Source organism: Branchiostoma lanceolatum, chromosome 3 (assembly GCF_035083965.1).
Source record: "Branchiostoma lanceolatum isolate klBraLanc5 chromosome 3, klBraLanc5.hap2, whole genome shotgun sequence".
Taxonomy (NCBI): domain Eukaryota; kingdom Metazoa; phylum Chordata; class Leptocardii; order Amphioxiformes; family Branchiostomatidae; genus Branchiostoma; species Branchiostoma lanceolatum.
This window is the reverse complement of record NC_089724.1, coordinates 6,906,677-6,930,201: the sequence shown is the minus strand read 5'-3', so window position 1 is coordinate 6,930,201 and position 23,525 is coordinate 6,906,677. Positions and strand designations below refer to the sequence as shown.

At 37.1% G+C, this 23,525-nt stretch overlaps 1 protein-coding gene across 1 annotated transcript in view; it reads left to right on the top strand.

Annotated features, from left to right (window-relative positions):
• Nucleotides 1-23,525, top strand: part of LOC136429269 (mucin-2-like) — a 36,264-nt gene that overhangs the window by 9,729 nt on the left and 3,010 nt on the right. The window contains exons 3-42 of the mRNA XM_066419129.1: nt 108-2,851; nt 5,660-5,884; nt 6,464-6,610; nt 7,113-7,259; nt 7,453-7,599; nt 7,766-7,912; nt 8,111-8,257; nt 9,466-9,612; nt 9,817-9,963; nt 10,155-10,301; nt 10,496-10,642; nt 10,809-10,955; nt 11,154-11,300; nt 11,494-11,640; nt 12,509-12,655; nt 12,860-13,006; nt 13,198-13,344; nt 13,852-13,998; nt 14,197-14,343; nt 14,538-14,684; nt 15,553-15,699; nt 15,904-16,050; nt 16,711-16,857; nt 17,145-17,291; nt 17,493-17,639; nt 17,833-17,979; nt 18,194-18,340; nt 18,555-18,689; nt 18,886-19,029; nt 19,237-19,371; nt 19,568-19,714; nt 20,232-20,378; nt 20,567-20,692; nt 20,880-21,026; nt 21,352-21,498; nt 22,010-22,156; nt 22,357-22,503; nt 22,683-22,841; nt 23,035-23,172; nt 23,363-23,497. Coding sequence (XP_066275226.1) covers nt 108-2,851; nt 5,660-5,884; nt 6,464-6,610; nt 7,113-7,259; nt 7,453-7,599; nt 7,766-7,912; nt 8,111-8,257; nt 9,466-9,612; nt 9,817-9,963; nt 10,155-10,301; nt 10,496-10,642; nt 10,809-10,955; nt 11,154-11,300; nt 11,494-11,640; nt 12,509-12,655; nt 12,860-13,006; nt 13,198-13,344; nt 13,852-13,998; nt 14,197-14,343; nt 14,538-14,684; nt 15,553-15,699; nt 15,904-16,050; nt 16,711-16,857; nt 17,145-17,291; nt 17,493-17,639; nt 17,833-17,979; nt 18,194-18,340; nt 18,555-18,689; nt 18,886-19,029; nt 19,237-19,371; nt 19,568-19,714; nt 20,232-20,378; nt 20,567-20,692; nt 20,880-21,026; nt 21,352-21,498; nt 22,010-22,156; nt 22,357-22,503; nt 22,683-22,841; nt 23,035-23,172; nt 23,363-23,497 — 8,498 coding nt within the window. The remainder of the gene's footprint in view (nt 1-107; nt 2,852-5,659; nt 5,885-6,463; nt 6,611-7,112; nt 7,260-7,452; nt 7,600-7,765; nt 7,913-8,110; nt 8,258-9,465; nt 9,613-9,816; nt 9,964-10,154; nt 10,302-10,495; nt 10,643-10,808; nt 10,956-11,153; nt 11,301-11,493; nt 11,641-12,508; nt 12,656-12,859; nt 13,007-13,197; nt 13,345-13,851; nt 13,999-14,196; nt 14,344-14,537; nt 14,685-15,552; nt 15,700-15,903; nt 16,051-16,710; nt 16,858-17,144; nt 17,292-17,492; nt 17,640-17,832; nt 17,980-18,193; nt 18,341-18,554; nt 18,690-18,885; nt 19,030-19,236; nt 19,372-19,567; nt 19,715-20,231; nt 20,379-20,566; nt 20,693-20,879; nt 21,027-21,351; nt 21,499-22,009; nt 22,157-22,356; nt 22,504-22,682; nt 22,842-23,034; nt 23,173-23,362; nt 23,498-23,525) is intronic.

Here is a 23,525-nt window from a genome sequence, read left to right as displayed (position 1 = left end):
ATAGTTACGCTTTTGTACGATTAGCACCATGACTGATTTCATGGATAAGTCGCAAGAAAATGTTCCATACTTCCCTGTAAATGTCAAACACTGCTTTCGACCTGCAGAAGACTTCGGAAGGACAACGATTCCAGAACAAAAACAGCGTGGACCTGTTACATCGGAAACTACACATCCTTATTCATCAAGACTTATGGCAGACGAAGAAAGTCATACAACTGAAAAATCTAGAACTCGGGTGTCAGCAAAAAAGTACGGTGGTCACATAACCATGTCAGCACATTCATTTAATGATGATGAATTGAAAAGGCTTAAAACTGAAGAAATCTTTCAAAAGAATCTTGAAGTTTTGAAACGACTTCCGCGAGATGTCCCTAATAATCACAGCACGCGCGCCAGTTACATTCAGACAAACAGTACAAAGAATATTTCTGCCACACATGTAACGACAATCCCAACAACGCATCACCCTACTACAAGTTTCACGACAGTTCCAACAACGAAGGACATTACTACACATGTAACGACAATCCCAACAACGAAGGACATTACTACACATGTAACGACAATCCCAACAACAAATCACCCTACTACACATGTCACGACAGTCCCGACAACAGAATACTACGCTACACTCTCGACAACACCGATCCCTACTACACATAAGACGACAATCCCGACAACTAATCATCCTACTACCCATTTTACGACACTCCTGACAACACCGAACGCTTCTACACATAAAACAACACTCCCGTCAACACTTGAAACGACAGTCCCGACAACAAAGAACCCTACTACAGGTATAACGACAATCCCGACAACAAAGCATCCTACTACACATTTCACGACAGTCCCGACAACAGTATATCATACTACGCTCCCGACAACTCCGAACCCTACTACAGGTATAACGACAATCTCGACAACACCGAACCCTACTACACATAAAACAACACTCCCGTCAACACTTGAAACGACAGTCCCGACAACAAAGAACCCTACTACAGGTATAACGACAATCCCGACAACAAAGAACCCTACTACAGGTATAACGACAATCTCGACTACACCGAACCCTACTACACATAAAACAACACTCCCGTCAACACTTGAAACGACAGTCCCGACAACAAAGAACCCTACTACAAGTATAACGACAATCCCGACAACAAAGAACCCTACTACAGGTATAACGACAATCCCGACAACAAAGAACCCTACTACAGGTATAACGACAATCTCGACTACACCGAACCCTACTACACATAAAACAACACTCCCGTCAACACTTGAAACGACAGTCCCGACAACAAAGAACCCTACTACAGGTATAACGACAATCCCGACAACTCCGAACCCTACTACAGGTATAACGACAATCTCGACAACACCGAACCCTACTACACATAAAACAACACTCCCGTCAACACTTGAAACGACAGTCCCGACAACAAAGAACCCTACTACAAGTATAACGACAATCCCGACAACAAAGAACCCTACTACAGGTATAACGACAATCCCGACAACAAAGAACCCTACTACAGGTATAACGACAATCTCGACTACACCGAACCCTACTACACATAAAACAACACTCCCGTCAACACTTGAAACGACAGTCCCGACAACAAAGAACCCTACTACAGGTATAACGACAATCCCGACAACAAAGAACCCTACTACAGGTATAACGACAATCTCGACTACACCGAACCCTACTACACATAAAACAACACTCCCGTCAACACTTGAAACGACAGTCCCGACAACAAAGAACCCTACTACAGGTATAACGACAATCCCGACAACAAAGCATCCTACTACACATTTCACGACAGTCCCGACAACACCGAACCCTACTTCACATAAAACAACAATCTCGACTACACAGAACCCTACTACACATAAAACAACACTCCCGTCAACACTTGAAACGACAGTCCCGACAACAAAGAACCCTACTACAGGTATAACGACAATCCCGACAACAAAGCATCCTACTACACATTTCACGACAGTCCCGACAACAGTATATCGTACTACACTGTCGACAACTCCGAACCCTACTGCAGGTAAAACAACAATCTCGACTACACAGAACCCTACTACACATAAAACAACAATCTCGACTACACAGAACCCTACTACATATAAAACAACAATATCGACTACACAGAACCCTACTACACATAAAACAATAATCTCGACAACACCGAACCCTACTACACATAAAACAACAATCTCGACAACACCGAACCCTACTACACATAAAACAACAATCTCGACTACACAGAACCCTACTACACATAAAACAACAATCTCGACTACACCGAACCCTACTACACATAAAACAACAATCTCGACTACAACGAACCCTACTACACATAAAACAGCAATCTCGACAACACCGAACCCTACTACACATAAAACAACACTTCCGTCAACACTTGAAACGACAGTCCCGACAACAAAGAACCCTACTACAGGTATAACGACAATCCCGACAACAAAGCATCCTACTACACATTTCACGACAGTCCCGACAACAGTATATCATACTACGCTCCCGACAACTCCGAACCCTACTTCAGGTAAAACAACAATCTCGACTACACAGAACCCTACGAACCGCCCTACAACAATTACCACGGATATAACAACAGCCCAGACGACTCCTAACCCTACAACAGCTCATAAAACAACAACAGTTACAACGGATATAACAACAGCCCAGACGACTCCTAACCCTACAACAGCTCAGAAAACAACAACAGTTACGACGGATATAACAACAGTCCAGACGGCTCCTAACCCGACAACATATGTGACGACCGAAAGACCGACGGTAAGGAGAATTTTTGTACTCATTCCATGTACACTTAACATGGCCTCCCGACCTCCTCCCGACCAAGGTTAGGAGTGATTCGGGAGCTAGATCGGCTGTGGTCGGCTGGTGTTTGGCTCGGTCGGCTGGTATTCGGATTCGTCCGCTGGTATATCACCCCCGACCTTAAGCTTCACACGACCAAAAACAAAGAAAAGCCGTATTGAATCATGAAGCTTACCGTGATCCGAATTTGATCTCTCGGTGATGTATACAACATATTAACTAGAAGCATGGATTAATTTGATTAAAAACGAAAAAGGCCCCTATTTTGAAAGTCGCTGAATATGTCCATTTGAATGAGTTAGAGGGTTAGCAATCGGTCGAGGATTAGTCAAGAGAGATTCGACGGTCTGCTGCTAGAGGTTGGGATGGTTGGGAGTAGGTTAGAAAGCATTCGGGGCTCAGTCGGGAGTAGGTCATTTACTAGTTAGGAGATGGTTGGGACATGTTAGGCGCATGTTTGGCGCCAAATATGCGTGGCCTAAAAACTGGTCATAGCCATTTTCGGCAATGTGTAACCCGGGCTAAGTATGGAGATGTCTAACATGACTTTTGACTATAGCTTAAGTCTAAGATCATTGCAATAATGCAAAATACACAAAAATCGTTTTTGTTCTTTATCTAATCAACTATCTATTTTCTTAACATTCAAAACATCTGTGTAGCTCCTACATTTTTTTTTTCAACGGTAACATTCAAAACATCTGTGTAGTTTCTACAACAATTTTGTTTCAACGGGGCTCGGGAAACATGCTTAGTGAAAAATGTCTGGCAGTTAGTTGAAGTAGTTTGTACCTGTAAATTCAAATGTTCAGTGTCCAACTGTAGTAGTATAGTAAGTTAGACCATCTCCAATGGAGAGACGAACAGTATTAGATACTTTTAGAATAGCAATGCCCAAACTATTAGGTATTCTTAGAAAAAGCAATGCCCAAAATACACAGGAAAACTGACAAATACACACTACTAACCACACAATCAACTACAGCATAGACAACGCAATGGACAACTCAAACCACCACTACGGTAAAGCAATGAACAGAATTTGATTTAAAAAAATGTTCTATAGTCTTTTCCGGGCTGCTTCTTAACGATGGCATTTTATTATATCTGTTATTATCTAACTCACGTGGCTCGATTGTAGCTAATATCTGCGATCATTACAACGCAAAAAAAGGAATATCGCTTTTCATCCTTATCTAATGTAGAGACAAACAACATTAAGTACACGTTACAGAACAACAATGGTAACAACTGTTGTCACAACACAGCGGAAAACTGACGTTACGACAATCCCGACCACAAAGAATTCACCCACTATTATACCTACAGACGATACCAACACACTTCAAACAATGAACAGCCCCACGACAGTTACCAGGGACTTAACAACAACCCAGTCGACCACCCCAAACCCTACCACAGTTCCCAAAACAACAGCCTTAACGACACATTTTACGATAAGTCCGACCACAAAGAAGCCAATTACTGTTGTAACTACGAACAGCCCCAGCACGCCTCAAACAAAGAACAATCCTACGACAGTTATCACAGAACATCTATATGCGAGATGTAATTGGATACGGCAAAGCAAACTATAACAACAATAACACTCTTCCGAAAGAAAATCTAATGGTCGTTTGTAAATTTTCAAAAGTAGAAACTGCTTTAAGCACAGTGTCGTTAAATAACAAAGGCCAACACAAATTTGTTATAATCTAAATACACACAAAAACAAGACACATTCACACAGCCAACTTAAGTATCGACCACACAACGTACGCCTTAACGCTTCAATAGGGTTCAGGACCGAAAGATCTAGAGATTCGACCTTTCGTGAAAGACAGTCGTAAGCTTTTCTGGACATACGTTCTTTTACAAGTCTCCCAAATCTTCCAAACATGACTTTTGGTACATGTGCATATACATGTATATAGATAGTCCTCCTTCTTTATCTATCTATCTATTTGTTTATTTACCGTTCAAAACACCTGAACAGCCCCTACATACAACAATTAATTGTTTTCCAAGAACGTCAAGGTTAAATGGAACATGGGGAAAATGGTACGTTTATCATAGAACAGAAATTGAAAAAACGATAGGAAACGATAGAAAGGAAATATGAATAACCGGACGGAAGAATTTTACAAAACCAAATCATCAAATCAGAGTCGTTATCCAAAATCAAGTCCAGTACAGCTCATAGGGCAGATATCGCTGAATGTAAGAGATCAGTTTCACGTAGCTGTTTTGAAGCTGTCTTATAAACCCTTAAGCTGCCATTCCCGGTTTAAACAGGGATACAGAAACATGCCCTGTGTGCTGCACCCGGTTATAACCGGGATAGAGTATTCCCCAGAAGAAAACAGCTTTGCGTGCATGTAGCGCGGAAAGTCCGGAAGTTAGGGGAGTTAGGGCCGCCGGCTGTTTCTCGGGTTTTGTGAGTGAGGTCAGGGGTCAAACATTTTTTATTCTTACTTGGCTAAAAAGCCTGGGAGATTAAGGGTTATGTTGTGTGGCAGTTGGTTTATTACTTTAGTACTTTGTACTTTTATACGCAACTGTTCAGTCCAGTTGTACAGTGTAGTGAGACTGTGTAAAGCATAGACGAACTGCATTAGATACCTCTTTTGGAGCAGCAATATGGCCACAACTGGTCAGACTACGCTTGTAACCACACAGCAAAGTACAGTATTGGCAATGCTCATTGCAATATCATTCCAGAGCAAAACAGAAATATCACTTTTCTTCTTTATCTAATTGCAGAGACAAACAACAGTGAGCACAAGTGACAGAACAACATTACCGACACCTCTTGTCACAACAGAGCGGACGACTGACGATTCCACACTCGTTACGACAATCCCAACCACAAAGAATCCTACCACTCTTTTGACAACGAACAGTCCGACGACATTTACCACGGATTTAACAACAACACAGAAGACAACACCGAACCCTTCTACACATTCGACGACCGACCGAACAACAGTAAGGAGGGTTCTTACACTTATTCGTAGCGCGGAAGAAAAGGAGAGGTTGTACTAGCGTAAATATACCGGTGTGCAGATCTTATTGTTTTTATATGCAAGCTGTCATTTTACCTTTCACATCGTAACCATAATATAATTACACCAAAAAAATATCATGGTGGTTGATGAAGTTTTTAAAGGGGTCAGAAATGATCGATTTTTTAAAAGCACTAATAGAAAAGTAGGGCCCACACATTTGCAGCACAAATTTGATAAGTTATAGAACAACAATGCCCTCAGCTCATCTCAGTACGCAGAGGACAGGTGAAAAATCCACACTACTGACCACAATACCAACTACAGTATTCTCAGCACTACAGACAAGTCCATTCACAACTACGGTACAGAAACAAACCAGGCTTAAACAAAATAACTATCAAACCGAACAACTTCATTTAACTCTTTTCCGGGTTTGGGGTAGATATTTTTAAGAAACTTTTGAATTATTCTAACATGACTTTCTAATACGGGTTATGGTTACAAATAACACTCATTACAATGCAAAAACATAACCATTGTTTTTCTTTAATTCATGTAGAGACAACCTACCTTAAAAACAAGTCATAGATCAACAGAGTCCAAGACAATTTTACCAACTCACAAGACAACTGACCAATCTACACTACTGACCACAAAGCCAACTACAGTATCGACAACGCTACGGACAACTCCATCCGGAACTACGGTAAGGAAACAAAACAAACTTGAACAAAGGTACTTTTTAACCGGTCAACTTTAGTTAAGCCCTTTTACTTGGTTCTAGAGAAACATTGAATTCGAATACAGCTTATGCTTACAATCATTACAACACAAGAAACACAACCATCGTTTTTTTTTTAATTCACGCAGAGAAAATCCACCTTAAGTACAAGTCACAAAACAACGATGTCTAAAACAATTCTACCAACTTACAAGACAACTGACAGATCAACACTACCGACCACACAGCCAACTACAGTATCGACAACGCTACGGACAAGTCAACCCACTACTACGGTAAAGCAACACAATTGACATAAAATGTCATTCTAAAAAGTTCCACTACCGTTAAGCATTCATATACTTTTCTTCGACGGATTATTTTGCTAATCCCTTGGAATTTTCTAAAATTGCTTTCGAAGATAACGTTGACGATTATTACGACGCAATGAAACCAAACCATATTCTTGGTCTTTATTTAAATGCAGATTCAAACTACCTCCAGTACAAGTCAAAGAACAACAATGCCCACAACTTTTCTGAGTACGGAAAGGACAACTGAAAAATCCACAATAATGACCACAAAACCAGCTACAGTACACTCAACTCTGCAGACAACTCAATCCGAAACTACGGTAAAGAAACAAAGCAGACTTAACAAAAGTATTATTTGAACGTATCAACTTTATCAAACATTTTTCCAGGTTCCAGCTACATTTTTCATAAATCTTCTAAATTGTTCAAACGTGACTTCCTAATACATCTTATGCTTACAATCATCATAACGCAAAAAACACAACCATCGTTTTTTTTCTTTGATTCATACAGAGACAAACTACATTAAGTTCAAGTCATAGAACAACGATGTCTAAAACGATTCTACCAACTTTCAAGACAACTGACAGATCTACACTACTGACCACACAGCCCACTACCATATCGACAACTCTACTGACAACTCAATCCGCAACTACGGTAAAGAAACAAAACTGATAGTCCATACTATGAGATTGAATGTCATTCTAGAAAGGTCAACTTTACTACCAAGTGTAGTCATAGATTGCTTTGAGAAAACTTATATTTACTATTTTTATGACGCACTGAAAACAAACCACATTCTTGTTCTTTTTTTTAAATACAGATACAAACCACCTTAAGTACAAGTAAAAAGACAACAATGCCCACAACTGTTCTGAGTACGCAGAGGACAACTGACAAATCCACACTACCGACCACAACGCCAACTACAGTATTCTCAACACTACATACAACTCCAATCACAACTACGGTACAGAAACAAACCAGACTTAAACAAAAGAACTATTTAAACAGAACAGCTTTATTAAACACCTTTCCGGGTTTTTGGTAGATTTTTAAAGGATCTTTTGAATTATTCTAACATGACTTTTATAATACAGGTTATGGTTAAAAATAACACTCATTACAATGCAGAACATAACCATTGTTTTTTCTTTAATTCATGTAGAGACAAACTACTTTAAAAACAAGTCTTAGAACAACAGAGTCCAAAACAATTCTACCAACTCACAAGACAACTGACCAATCTACACTACTGACCACACAGCCCACAACAGTATCGACAACCCTACAGACAACTCCATCCGCAACTACGGTAAGGAAAGACAACAGACTTAAACAAAAGTATTATTTGAACAGATCAACTTTATCAAACGTTTTTCCTGGTTCCAGCTACATTTTTCATAAATCTTCTTAGTTGTTCAAACGTGACTTCCTAATACATCTTATGCTTACAATCATCATAACGCAAAAAACACAACCATCGTTTTTTTCTTTGATTCATACAGAGACAAACTACTTTAAGTACAAGTCATAGAACAACGATGTCTAAAACGATTCTACCAACTCACAAGACAACTGACAGATCTACACTACTGACCACAAAGCCCACTACCGTATCGACAACGCTACGGACAACTCCATCCGCAACAACGGTTAAGAAACAAAACTGATAGTCCATACTATGAAATTGAATGTCATTCTAGAAAGGTCAACTTTACTACCAAGTCTAGTCATAGATTGCTTTGAGAAAACTTATATTTACTATTTTTATGACGCACTGAAAACAAACCACATTCTTGTTCTTTTTTTTAAATACAGGTACAAACCACCTTGAGTACAAGTCAAAAGACAACAATGCCCACAACTGTTCTGAGTACGCAGAGGACAAGTGACAAATCCACACTACCGACCACAACGCCAACTACAGTGTTCTCAACACTACAGACAACTCCAATCACAACTACGGTAAAGAAACAAACTAGACTTAAACAACAACAAAAACTCTTATCGAACAACTTTATCAAACACCTTTCCGGGTTTTTGGTAGATTTTTAAAGGATCTTTTGAATTATTCTAACATGACTTTCTAATACGTGTTATGGTTACAAATAACACTTATTACAATGCAAAGACATAACCATTGTTTTTTCTTTAATTCATATAGAGACAAACTACCTTAAAAACAAGTCATAGATCAACAGAGTCCAAAACAATTCTACCAACTCACAATACAACTGACCAATCTACACTACTGACCACACAGCCCACTACAGTATCGACAACGCTACGGACAACTCCATCCGCAACTAGGGTAAAGAAACAAAACTGATATTCCATACTATGACATAGAATGGCATTCTAGAAAGGTCCACTTAAGTTCAGCATTCATTTACTTTTCCTCGATAGATTCTTTTGCTTACTACCAATACTTGTCATATAATGCTTTCAGAAAACTTGTATTTACTATTTTTATGACGCACTGAAATCAAACCACATTCTTATTCTTTGTTTTAAATACAGATACAAACCACCTTAAGTACAAGTAAAAAGACAACAATGCCCACAACTGTTCTGAGTACGGAAAGGACAACTGACAAATCCACACTACTGACCACAACGCCATCTACAGTATTCTCAACACTACAGACAACTCCAATCACAACTACGGTAAAGAAACAAACCAGACTTAAACAACATTAAAAAATATATAAAATGAAACACAACTTTATCAAAAACTTTCCGGGTTCTGGTTAGATTCTTTAAGAATGTTTTGGTTTATTCTAATATAACTTTCTAATACGGATTATGGTTACAAATAACACTCATTACAATGCAAAAACATAGCCATTGTTTTCTCTTTAATTCATGTAGAGACAAACTACCTTAAAAACAAGCCATAGAACAACAGAGTCCAAAACAATTCTACCAACTCACAAGACAACTGACAAATCCACACTACTGACCACAACGCCAACTACAGTATCGACAACGCTACGGACAAGTCAACCCACTACTACGGTAAAGCAACACAATTGACATAAAATGTCATTCTAAAAAGTTCCACTACCGTTAAGCATTCATATACTTTTCTTCGACGGATTATTTTGCTAATCCCTTGGAATTTTCTAAAATTGCTTTCGAAGATAACGTTGACGATTATTACGACGCAATGAAACCAAACCATATTCTTGGTCTTTATTTAAATGCAGATTCAAACTACCTCCAGTACAAGTCAAAGAACAACAATGCCCACAACTTTTCTGAGTACGGAAAGGACAACTGAAAAATCCACAATAATGACCACAAAACCAGCTACAGTACACTCAACTCTGCAGACAACTCAATCCGAAACTACGGTAAAGAAACAAAGCAGACTTAACAAAAGTATTATTTGAACGTATCAACTTTATCAAACATTTTTCCAGGTTCCAGCTACATTTTTCATAAATCTTCTAAATTGTTCAAACGTGACTTCCTAATACATCTTATGCTTACAATCATCATAACGCAAAAAAACACAACCATCGTTTTTTTTCTTTGATTCATACAGAGACAAACTACATTAAGTTCAAGTCATAGAACAACGATGTCTAAAACGATTCTACCAACTTTCAAGACAACTGACAGATCTACACTACTGACCACACAGCCCACTACCATATCGACAACTCTACTGACAACTCAATCCGCAACTACGGTAAAGAAACAAAACTGATAGTCCATACTATGAGATTGAATGTCATTCTAGAAAGGTCAACTTTACTACCAAGTGTAGTCATAGATTGCTTTGAGAAAACTTATATTTACTATTTTTATGACGCACTGAAAACAAACCACATTCTTGTTCTTTTTTTTAAATACAGATACAAACCACCTTAAGTACAAGTAAAAAGACAACAATGCCCACAACTGTTCTGAGTACGCAGAGGACAACTGACAAATCCACACTACCGACCACAACGCCAACTACAGTATTCTCAACACTACATACAACTCCAATCACAACTACGGTACAGAAACAAACCAGACTTAAACAAAAGAACTATTTAAACAGAACAGCTTTATTAAACACCTTTCCGGGTTTTTGGTAGATTTTTAAAGGATCTTTTGAATTATTCTAACATGACTTTTATAATACAGGTTATGGTTAAAAATAACACTCATTACAATGCAGAACATAACCATTGTTTTTTCTTTAATTCATGTAGAGACAAACTACTTTAAAAACAAGTCTTAGAACAACAGAGTCCAAAACAATTCTACCAACTCACAAGACAACTGACCAATCTACACTACTGACCACACAGCCCACAACAGTATCGACAACCCTACAGACAACTCCATCCGCAACTACGGTAAGGAAAGACAACAGACTTAAACAAAAGTATTATTTGAACAGATCAACTTTATCAAACGTTTTTCCTGGTTCCAGCTACATTTTTCATAAATCTTCTTAGTTGTTCAAACGTGACTTCCTAATACATCTTATGCTTACAATCATCATAACGCAAAAAACACAACCATCGTTTTTTTCTTTGATTCATACAGAGACAAACTACTTTAAGTACAAGTCATAGAACAACGATGTCTAAAACGATTCTACCAACTCACAAGACAACTGACAGATCTACACTACTGACCACACAGCCCACTACCGTATCGACAACGCTACGGACAACTCCATCCGCAACAACGGTTAAGAAACAAAACTGATAGTCCATACTATGAAATTGAATGTCATTCTAGAAAGGTCAACTTTACTACCAAGTCTAGTCATAGATTGCTTTGAGAAAACTTATATTTACTATTTTTATGACGCACTGAAAACAAACCACATTCTTGTTCTTTTTTTTAAATACAGGTACAAACCACCTTGAGTACAAGTCAAAAGACAACAATGCCCACAACTGTTCTGAGTACGCAGAGGACAAGTGACAAATCCACACTACCGACCACAACGCCAACTACAGTGTTCTCAACACTACAGACAACTCCAATCACAACTACGGTAAAGAAACAAACTAGACTTAAACAACAACAAAAACTCTTATCGAACAACTTTATCAAACACCTTTCCGGGTTTTTGGTAGATTTTTAAAGGATCTTTTGAATTATTCTAACATGACTTTCTAATACGTGTTATGGTTACAAATAACACTTATTACAATGCAAAGACATAACCATTGTTTTTTCTTTAATTCATATAGAGACAAACTACCTTAAAAACAAGTCATAGATCAACAGAGTCCAAAACAATTCTACCAACTCACAATACAACTGACCAATCTACACTACTGACCACACAGCCCACTACAGTATCGACAACGCTACGGACAACTCCATCCGCAACTAGGGTAAAGAAACAAAACTGATATTCCATACTATGACATAGAATGGCATTCTAGAAAGGTCCACTTAAGTTCAGCATTCATTTACTTTTCCTCGATAGATTCTTTTGCTTACTACCAATACTTGTCATATAATGCTTTCAGAAAACTTGTATTTACTATTTTTATGACGCACTGAAATCAAACCACATTTTTATTCTTTGTTTTAAATACAGATACAAACCACCTTAAGTACAAGTAAAAAGACAACAATGCCCACAACTGTTCTGAGTACGGAAAGGACAACTGACAAATCCACACTACTGACCACAACGCCATCTACAGTATTCTCAACACTACAGACAACTCCAATCACAACTACGGTAAAGAAACAAACCAGACTTAAACAACATTAAAAAATATATAAAATGAAACACAACTTTATCAAAAACTTTCCGGGTTCTGGTTAGATTCTTTAAGAATGTTTTGGTTTATTCTAATATAACTTTCTAATACGGATTATGGTTACAAATAACACTCATTACAATGCAAAAACATAGCCATTGTTTTCTCTTTAATTCATGTAGAGACAAACTACCTTAAAAACAAGCCATAGAACAACAGAGTCCAAAACAATTCTACCAACTCACAAGACAACTGACAAATCCACACTACTGACCACAACGCCAACTACAGTATCGACAACGCTACGGACAAGTCAACCCACTACTACGGTAAAGCAACACAATTGACATAAAATGTCATTCTAAAAAGTTCCACTACCGTTAAGCATTCATATACTTTTCTTCGACGGATTATTTTGCTAATCCCTTGGAATTTTCTAAAATTGCTTTCGAAGATAACGTTGACGATTATTACGACGCAATGAAACCAAACCATATTCTTGGTCTTTATTTAAATGCAGATTCAAACTACCTCCAGTACAAGTCAAAGAACAACAATGCCCACAACTTTTCTGAGTACGGAAAGGACAACTGAAAAATCCACAATAATGACCACAAAACCAGCTACAGTACACTCAACTCTGCAGACAACTCAATCCGAAACTACGGTAAAGAAACAAAGCAGACTTAACAAAAGTATTATTTGAACGTATCAACTTAATCAAACATTTTTCCAGGTTCCAGCTACATTTTTCATAAATCTTCTAAATTGTTCAAACGTGACTTCCTAATACATCTTATGCTTACAATCATCATAACGCAAAAAAACACAACCATCGTTTTTTTTCTTTGATTCATACAGAGACAAACTACATTAAGTTCTAGTCATAGAACAACGATGTCTAAAACGATTCTACCAACTTTCAAGACAACTGACAGATCTACACTACTGACCACACAGACCACTACCATATCGACAACTCTACTGACAACTCAATCCGCAACTACGGTAAAGAAACAAAACTGATAGTCCATACTATGAGATTGAATGTCATTCTAGAAAGGTCAACTTTACTACCAAGTGTAGTCATAGATTGCTTTGAGAAAACTTATATTTACTATTTTTATGACGCACTGAAAACAAACCACATTCTTGTTCTTTTTTTTAAATACAGATACAAACCACCTTAAGTACAAGTAAAAAGACAACAATGCCCACAACTGTTCTGAGTACGCAGAGGACAACTGACAAATCCACACTACCGACCACAACGCCAACTACAGTATTCTCAACACTACATACAACTCCAATCACAACTACGGTACAGAAACAAACCAGACTTAAACAAAAGAACTATTTAAACAGAACAGCTTTATTAAACACCTTTCCGGGTTTTTGGTAGATTTTTAAAGGATCTTTTGAATTATTCTAACATGACTTTTATAATACAGGTTATGGTTAAAAATAACACTCATTACAATGCAGAACATAACCATTGTTTTTTCTTCAATTCATGTAGAGACAAACTACTTTAAAAACAAGTCTTAGAACAACAGAGTCCAAAACAATTCTACCAACTCACAAGACAACTGACCAATCTACACTACTGACCACACAGCCCACAACAGTATCGACAACCCTACAGACAACTCCATCCGCAACTACGGTAAGGAAAGACAACAGACTTAAACAAAAGTATTATTTGAACAGATCAACTTTATCAAACGTTTTTCCTGGTTCCAGCTACATTTTTCATAAATCTTCTTAGTTGTTCAAACGTGACTTCCTAATACATCTTATGCTTACAATCATCATAACGCAAAAAACACAACCATCGTTTTTTTTCTTTGATTCATACAGAGACAAACTACTTTAAGTACAAGTCATAGAACAACGATGTCTAAAACGATTCTACCAACTCACAAGACAACTGACAGATCTACACTACTGACCACACAGCCCACTACCGTATCGACAACGCTACGGACAACTCCATCCGCAACAACGGTTAAGAAACAAAACTGATAGTCCATACTATGAAATTGAATGTCATTCTAGAAAGGTCAACTTTACTACCAAGTCTAGTCATAGATTGCTTTGAGAAAACTTATATTTACTATTTTTATGACGCACTGAAAACAAACCACATTCTTGTTCTTTTTTTTAAATACAGGTACAAACCACCTTGAGTACAAGTCAAAAGACAACAATGCCCACAACTGTTCTGAGTACGCAGAGGACAAGTGACAAATCCACACTACCGACCACAACGCCAACTACAGTGTTCTCAACACTACAGACAACTCCAATCACAACTACGGTAAAGAAACAAACTAGACTTAAACAACAACAAAAACTCTTATCGAACAACTTTATCAAACACCTTTCCGGGTTTTTGGTAGATTTTTAAAGGATCTTTTGAATTATTCTAACATGACTTTCTAATACGTGTTATGGTTACAAATAACACTTATTACAATGCAAAGACATAACCATTGTTTTTTCTTTAATTCATATAGAGACAAACTACCTTAAAAACAAGTCATAGATCAACAGAGTCCAAAACAATTCTACCAACTCACAATACAACTGACCAATCTACACTACTGACCACACAGCCCACTACAGTATCGACAACGCTACGGACAACTCCATCCGCAACTAGGGTAAAGAAACAAAACTGATATTCCATACTATGACATAGAATGGCATTCTAGAAAGGTCCACTTAAGTTCAGCATTCATTTACTTTTCCTCGATAGATTCTTTTGCTTACTACCAATACTTGTCATATAATGCTTTCAGAAAACTTGTATTTACTATTTTTATGACGCACTGAAATCAAACCACATTCTTATTCTTTGTTTTAAATACAGATACAAACCACCTTAAGTACAAGTAAAAAGACAACAATGCCCACAACTGTTCTGAGTACGGAAAGGACAACTGACAAATCCACACTACTGACCACAACGCCATCTACAGTATTCTCAACACTACAGACAACTCCAATCACAACTACGGTAAAGAAACAAACCAGACTTAAACAACATTAAAAAATATATAAAATGAAACACAACTTTATCAAAAACTTTCCGGGTTCTGGTTAGATTCTTTAAGAATGTTTTGGTTTATTCTAATATAACTTTCTAATACGGATTATGGTTACAAATAACACTCATTACAATGCAAAAACATAGCCATTGTTTTCTCTTTAATTCATGTAGAGACAAACTACCTTAAAAACAAGCCATAGAACAACAGAGTCCAAAACAATTCTACCAACTCACAAGACAACTGACAAATCCACACTACTGACCACAACGCCATCTACAGTATTCTCAACACTACATACAACTCCATCCACAACTACGGTAAAGAAACAAACTAGACTTAAACAACAACAAAAACTATATAAAATGAAAAACAACTTTTCATCAAAAACCTTTCCGGGTTTTGGGTAGATTCTTTAAGAATGTTTTGAATTATTCTAAGATGACTTTATAATACGGGTTATGGTTACAAATAACACTCATTACAATGCAAAAACATAGCCATTGTTTTCTCTTTAATTCATGTAGAGACAATCTACCTTAAAAACAAGCCATAGAACAACAGAGTCCAAAACAACTCTATCCGCAACTACAGTAAAGACAACAAAACTGACATAGAATATCATTCTAGAAAGTTCAACTTTAGTTAAGCGTTCATTAACTTTTCCTCGATGGATTTTTTTTTCACTCCGAAATATATTCTAAAATTGCTTTCGAAGACAACCTATGTTTACGATTTTTACGACGCAATAAAAAAATATTCTTGTTTTTGTTAAATTCGCAATTACGGTAAAGAAACAAACCAGACTTGAACAAAAAGACCATTCAAACTGGTCATCTCCATTTAACCCTTTTTTCCAGGTTTTAGCTAGATATTGTTTTAACTTCCAAACCCTTCTAACGTGACTTTCTAATACATTTTATGCTTACAATCATTACGACTCAAAACACACAAGCAACGTTTCTTTTTATTTACTGCAGAGACAAACTACCTTTAGTACAAGTCTTAGCACAGTACTGCCAACAAGTGATATGAGTACGCAGAGGACAAGTGACAAATCCACACTACTGACCACACAGCCAACTACAGTACTGACAACGCTACCGACGACTCGACATACCACTATGGTAAAACAACAAAACAGATTTAAAGTAATGTGTCATTCTGATACAAGAAGGTTCTATTTCATTTAAGCCTTTCTTTACTTTACGGTTAAGAAACAGAAGAGACCTGAACAAAAATATTATTTCAATCGATCAACTTGATTAATTTTGATTTTTTACGGGTTCTAAATATATTTTTTTACTATTCTTCCAAATCATTCTACCTTGACTTTCTGATACAACTTATGCTTACAGTTATTGCAACGCATACAAAAGATTTAATCATCTCTTTCTTTTTTTATTCAATGCAGAGACAAACTACATTTAGTACAACTCTGAGTACAACAATACCAAAGACAATGCTACCTACCCACAAGTCAACTGAGAGATCTACACTACAGACCACAGAGCCAACTACAGTATCGACAACGCTACGGACGACTGAACCCATAACTACGGTAAAGTATCACAAGAGACGTACACGTGTCATTCTATACATATATACATTTCCAACTTATTTAAGATTGTTGTATGATACTTTGATAAATCAGTTTTGATAACTCCAAAACCATTTTGATATGGCTTTAGAATACAACTTATGATTAAGATTATTACGACGCAATAAAACAATAACCTATTTTCTTCTTTATTCAATGCAGGGACAAACTACCTTACCTACAACTCATAGAACAACAATACCCAAAACAATTCTACCTACTCGGAAGTCAACTGACACATCCACCTTACTGACCAAACAGCCAACTACAGTATCGACAACGCTACGGACAACCGAACCCACCACTACGGTAAAGCAACAGAACTGACGTAAACTTAAGTGTCATTATAGAAAATTCCACTTCAGTTCATCTTTTGTCTACTTTTCCCCGAGAGATTACTTCGCTTAATCCGAAATCATTCTAGCCATGCTTTCAAATCCAAGTTATGTACACGATTATTACAACGAAAACAACTCTTTTCATCTTTTTTTTTTCAATATAGCGACAAACTACCGTAAGTACAAGTCAACGAACAACAATGCCCACAACTGTTCTGAGTACGCAGAGGACAACTGACAGATCCACGTTGGTGACCACACCGCCAAGTTCCGTACCCTCCACTCTGCTAACAACTCCATCCCAGACAACGGTAAAGAATCAAAACAAATTTGAACAAAACAGATTTGAACAAAAGCACAATCTTAAAATGGGCAACGTCAGTAATTTCTTTCTTCTGGTTCTAGATAATATTTTATACTAACCTAGGAAATCATTCCAAAAGGACTTTCCAAAATAGCTTATTCTTACAGCCATTTCAAAGCAAAAGACACAACCATCGTTTTCCTTCTTTTTTTTTAATGCAGGGACAAACTACCTTAATTACAACTCATAGAACAACAGTACCCAAAACAATACTACCTACACACAAGTCAACTGACAGTTCCACACGACTGACCACAGAGTCAACTACAGTATTGACAACTGTACCGACAACTCAATCCACCACAACGGTAAAGCAACAAATCAGGCTTGAACTACAATTTGAAAATTACCTGCCCCTTCTATCTTTCCACTATTATAAGGTCTAACTAGCAGCTAACGTCAACGATCGAATGATATTATTCCTTATGTAATACATACAACATTGCTTTGGAATCCAGCTTACCTTACGATCATTACATCGGAAATGACAGAATCGACATTATATTTCTTTACTTAATGCAGAGACAAACTGCCATAAGTACAAGTCATCGAACAACAATGCTCACAACTCTTCTAAGTACGCAGAGGACATCTGACAAATCCACATTAGTGACCACACCGCCAACTACAGTACCCTCAACTCAATCCACAACAACGGTAAAGAAACAAAACAGATTTGAACAAAAAATACAATCTAAAAATGGGCAACTTCAGTAAGCCCTTTTCCTTGCTCTGGATAGATATTTTGTAATAACCAACGAAATCATTCAAAAATAACTTTTAAAACAGCTAATGCTTACAGTCATTCAAAGCAAAAGGCACAACCATCGTTTTTCTTCTTTTTCTTATGCAGGGACAAACTACCTTACTTACAACTCATAGAACAACAGTACCCAAAACAATACTACCTACTCACAAGTCAACTGACATTTCCACACTACTGACCACAGAGCCAACTACAGTGACAACTGTACCGACAACTCAATCCACCACAACGGTAAAGCAATAAATCAGACTCGAACTACAATTTGAAAATTATCTGCCCCTTCTATCTTTCCGCTATTATAAGGTTTAACTAACGTCAACGATCGAATGATATTCTTCCTTATGTAAAACATACAACTCTGCTTTGGAATCCAGCTTACCTTACGATCATTACATCGGAAAGGACAGAATCGACATTATAATTCTTTACTTAATGCAGAGACAAACTACCATAAGTACAAGTCATCGAACAACAATGCCCACAACCCTTCTAAGTACGCAGAGGACATCTGACAAATCCACGTTAGTGACCACACCACCAACTACAGTACCCTCAACTCAATCCACAACAACGGTAAAGAAATAAAACAGATTTGAACAAAAGTACAATCTAAAAACGGGTAACTTCAGTAAGCCCTTCTCCTTGTTCTAGATAGATATTTTATAATAACCTACGAAATCATTCCAAAATGACTTTTCAAAACAGCTTATGCTTACAGTCATTCAAAGCAAAAGGCACAACATCGTTTATCTTCTTTTTTTTAATGCAGGGACAAACTACCTTTCTTACAACTCATAGAACAACAGTACCCAAAACAATACGACCTACACACAAGTCAACTGACAGTTCCACACTACTGACCACAGAGCCAACTACAATATTGACAACTGTACCGACAACTCAATCCACCACTACGGTAAAGCAGCAAAACAAGCTTGAACTACAATTTAAAAATCAGCCGCCAATTTACCTTTCCCCTATTATGATATCTAACTAGCAGCTAACGTCAACGATCGAATGGCATTCTTCCTTATATAATACAGAGACAAACAACGTTGCTTTCAAATTCAGCTTATTTTACGATCATTACATCGGAAAGGACACAATCGCCATTCTACTTCTTTACTTAATGCAGGGACAAACTATCTTAAGCACAAGTCAGAAAACAACAATGCCCACAACTCTTCTGAGTACAGAGAGAACAACTGACAAATCCGCCCTACTACTTCGACGCAAACTACAGTGTCATCAACTATGATGAAACAAATCAGACTTACTTACTATTTGAACCGATTAACTTAATTTTACCATTTCCTTCAATTTCAGTATAGATTTTTACTAACTTGAGATCACATGTCTTTCTAACACAGCTTATGTTTACCATTATTATGACGCAAAAAAATAATCATCCTTTTCTTCTAAATTCAATGCAGAGACAAACTACCTTACTTACAAGCCATGGGACTACAATGCCCACAACTGTTCTGAGTACGCAAAGAACAACTGATAGATCCACACTACTGACCACAAAGCCTATTACAGTATCGACAACGCTACGGACAACTCCATCCGCAACTACGGTAAAGAAAGGAAACAGACATGAACAAAAGTCCTATTTAAACCAATCGACTTCATTCAACCCTTTTTCTGGGTTTCCAGAATTTTTACTTACCTTCCAAATTATTTTGACATGACTTTCTAATACAGCTTATGCTTATTAACAATACAATGCAAAAGACACAATCATCGTTTTTTTTACCTCATGCAGAGACAAACTACCTTTAGTACACCTCACAGAACAACAATGCCAAAAACAGTTCTACCTACTCACAAGTCAACTGACAGATCCACACTACTGACCACAACGCTACAGACAACTCCATCCGCAACTACGGTAATGAAACAAGATAAACTTGAACAAAAGTACTCTTCCAGTTGATCAGATTTAGTTACCTCTATCTTGGGGGTTCTCGATAGATATTTCAGTGACATTCCGAAGATTTCTAAGACGACAAATTAGACTTACAATCACAAGGGTTACAAAGTATGTTATCATCGTTTTTCTTCTTTATTTCATGCAGAGACAAACTACCTTTAGTACAAGTCATAGAACAACAATGCCTAAAACAGTTCTACCAACTTACAAGTCAACTGACAAATCTTCAGTATTGACCACAAAGCCAACTACTGTATCGACAACGCTACCGACAACTCAATCCACTACCACGGTAAAGCAACGAAATAGCTAGTTATATAATAGTGTTATATATAGTTATATAAAAGTGTTATATTATAGAATTTAGTGTTAGTACTTAAACTAGAAAAGTCACATGCTGTATTGTTATATGTTGTCTGTCCGTCCTTTCATGTTACACGTACTTGCAATTAGCCTACGGGCAAGAACTTGCAATAAACTTTTCTTTAAGGTTCCTCGATATTCTTTCGTGTAATTCCCGCATCATTCTAACATCGCTTATGAATACAACTTATTTTTACGATTATTACATTGAAATAAAAACAAACCACACATTCCCTCCTTTTTTTCAAATATAGGAACAAACTACCTTAAGTACAAGTCATAGAGCAACAATGCCCACAACTGTTCTGAGCACGCAAAGCACAACTGACAAAGCCACAGTAGTGACGACAAAGCCATCCACAATTTCGACGACGCTACGGACAACTCCATCCGAAACTACGGTAAAGAAACAAATCAGACTTGAACAAAAGTAATATTCTAATCGATCAATTTCATTAAACCCTGCTTATACGGGTTCTAGATAGACTATTTACTAACCTTCAATATCATTCTAGAATGACTTTCAAATACAGCTTATACTTACATTTACAATCCCTCCAAGGCGAAATACACAACTATAGTTTTTCATATTTTCATAACCATAATTAAGCACAAGTCACAGAACAACAATTCCCAACACTATTCTACCAACTCACAAGTCAACTGACAGAACCACATTCCTAACAACACAGCCAACAACAGTATTGACAACGCTACCGACAACGCTGCCCACCACTTCGGTAAAGCAACAAAATAGACTTAGTAATGATCAACTTCAGTTAAGCTTTTATTTAAGGTTTCTGTATAAATCATTTAGTAACTCCCAAACCATAGCTTTCGAATACAACTTATGTTTACGATTATTACGAGGCAAAAGACACAATCATCGTTTTTCTTCTTTATTCAATGCAGAGACAAACTACATTTAGTACAAGTCTTAGAACAACAATGCCCACAACTGTTCTGAGTACGCAGAGGACAACTGACAAATCCACACTACTGACCACAAAACCAACTACAGTGTCGACAACGCTGCGGACAACTCCAACCGCAAAAACGGTAAAGAAAGAAAATAGACTTTAACCAAAGTGCTATACCAATCGATCAACTTCATTTAAACCTGGATTCTAGATCAACATCCACATCATTCTAACATGATTTTCAACATGACTTTCTACATGTACATCTTATATAAAGATTACAATCATTATAACGCATGCAAAGGAGTGAATGATCGTTTTCTTCTTTATTTGATGCAGAGACAAACTACCTTTAGTACAAGTCATAGAACAACAATGCCAAAAACAGTTCTACCTACTCACAAGTCAACTGACAGATCCACACTACTGACAGCACAGCAAACTACAGTATCGACAACGCTACCAACAACTCAATTTACTACTACGGTAAAGCAACAAAATAGACTAACGTGCTATTCTAAAATGATCCACTCCAGTTAAACTTTTCTTTAAGGTTCCTTGCTATATTATTTTGCTAACTCCCAAATAATTGTAACATTGCTTGTTGAGAATCATTACGACGCAATGAAACCAGACGAAATTCTTCCTCAATTTTTCAACTATAGGAACAAACTACCTTAAGTACAAGTGATAAACCATCAATGCCAACAACTGTTCTGAGCACGCAGAGGACAACTGACAAAACTACACTAGTGACTTCAAAGCCAACTTCAGTATCCTCCACTCTACGGACAACTCCATTCGCAACTCCATCCAAAACCACGGTAAAGAAACACATCAGACTTGAATAAAAGTACTATTTAAACCGATCAACTCATTTTACCCTGTCTTTCGGTTCTAAATACATATATACTTTACGCACCTTAAAATCATTCTAACATGATTTTCTAATAATGTTTACAATCATTACAGCGAGAAAGATACAATATCATCATTTTTCTTCTTTATTCGTGACAGAGACAAACTACATTTGGTACAAGTCATAGAACAACGATGACCACAACTGTTCTGAGTACACAGAGGACAACTGACAAATCCACACTAGCGACGACAAAGCCATCGACATCGCTACCGACAACTCCATCCGAAACTACGGTAAAGAAACAAATCAGACTTGAATAAAAGTATTATTTAAACCGATGAACTCATTTTACCCTATCTTTCGGTTCTAAATACATATTTTACTCACCTTAAAATCATTAACATGATTTTCTAATAAAGGCTATGTTTACATTCATTACAGCAAAAAAGATACAATCATATCGTCTTTCTTTATTCAATGCAGAGACAAACTACATTTAGAACAACAATGCCCACAACTGTTCTTAGTACGCAGAGAACTACGGAAAAATCCACACTAGCGACGACAAAGCCAACTACAGTATCCTCAACTGTTCATACATCTCCATCCGCAACTACGGTGAAGAGACTTGAAATTGAACAAATCA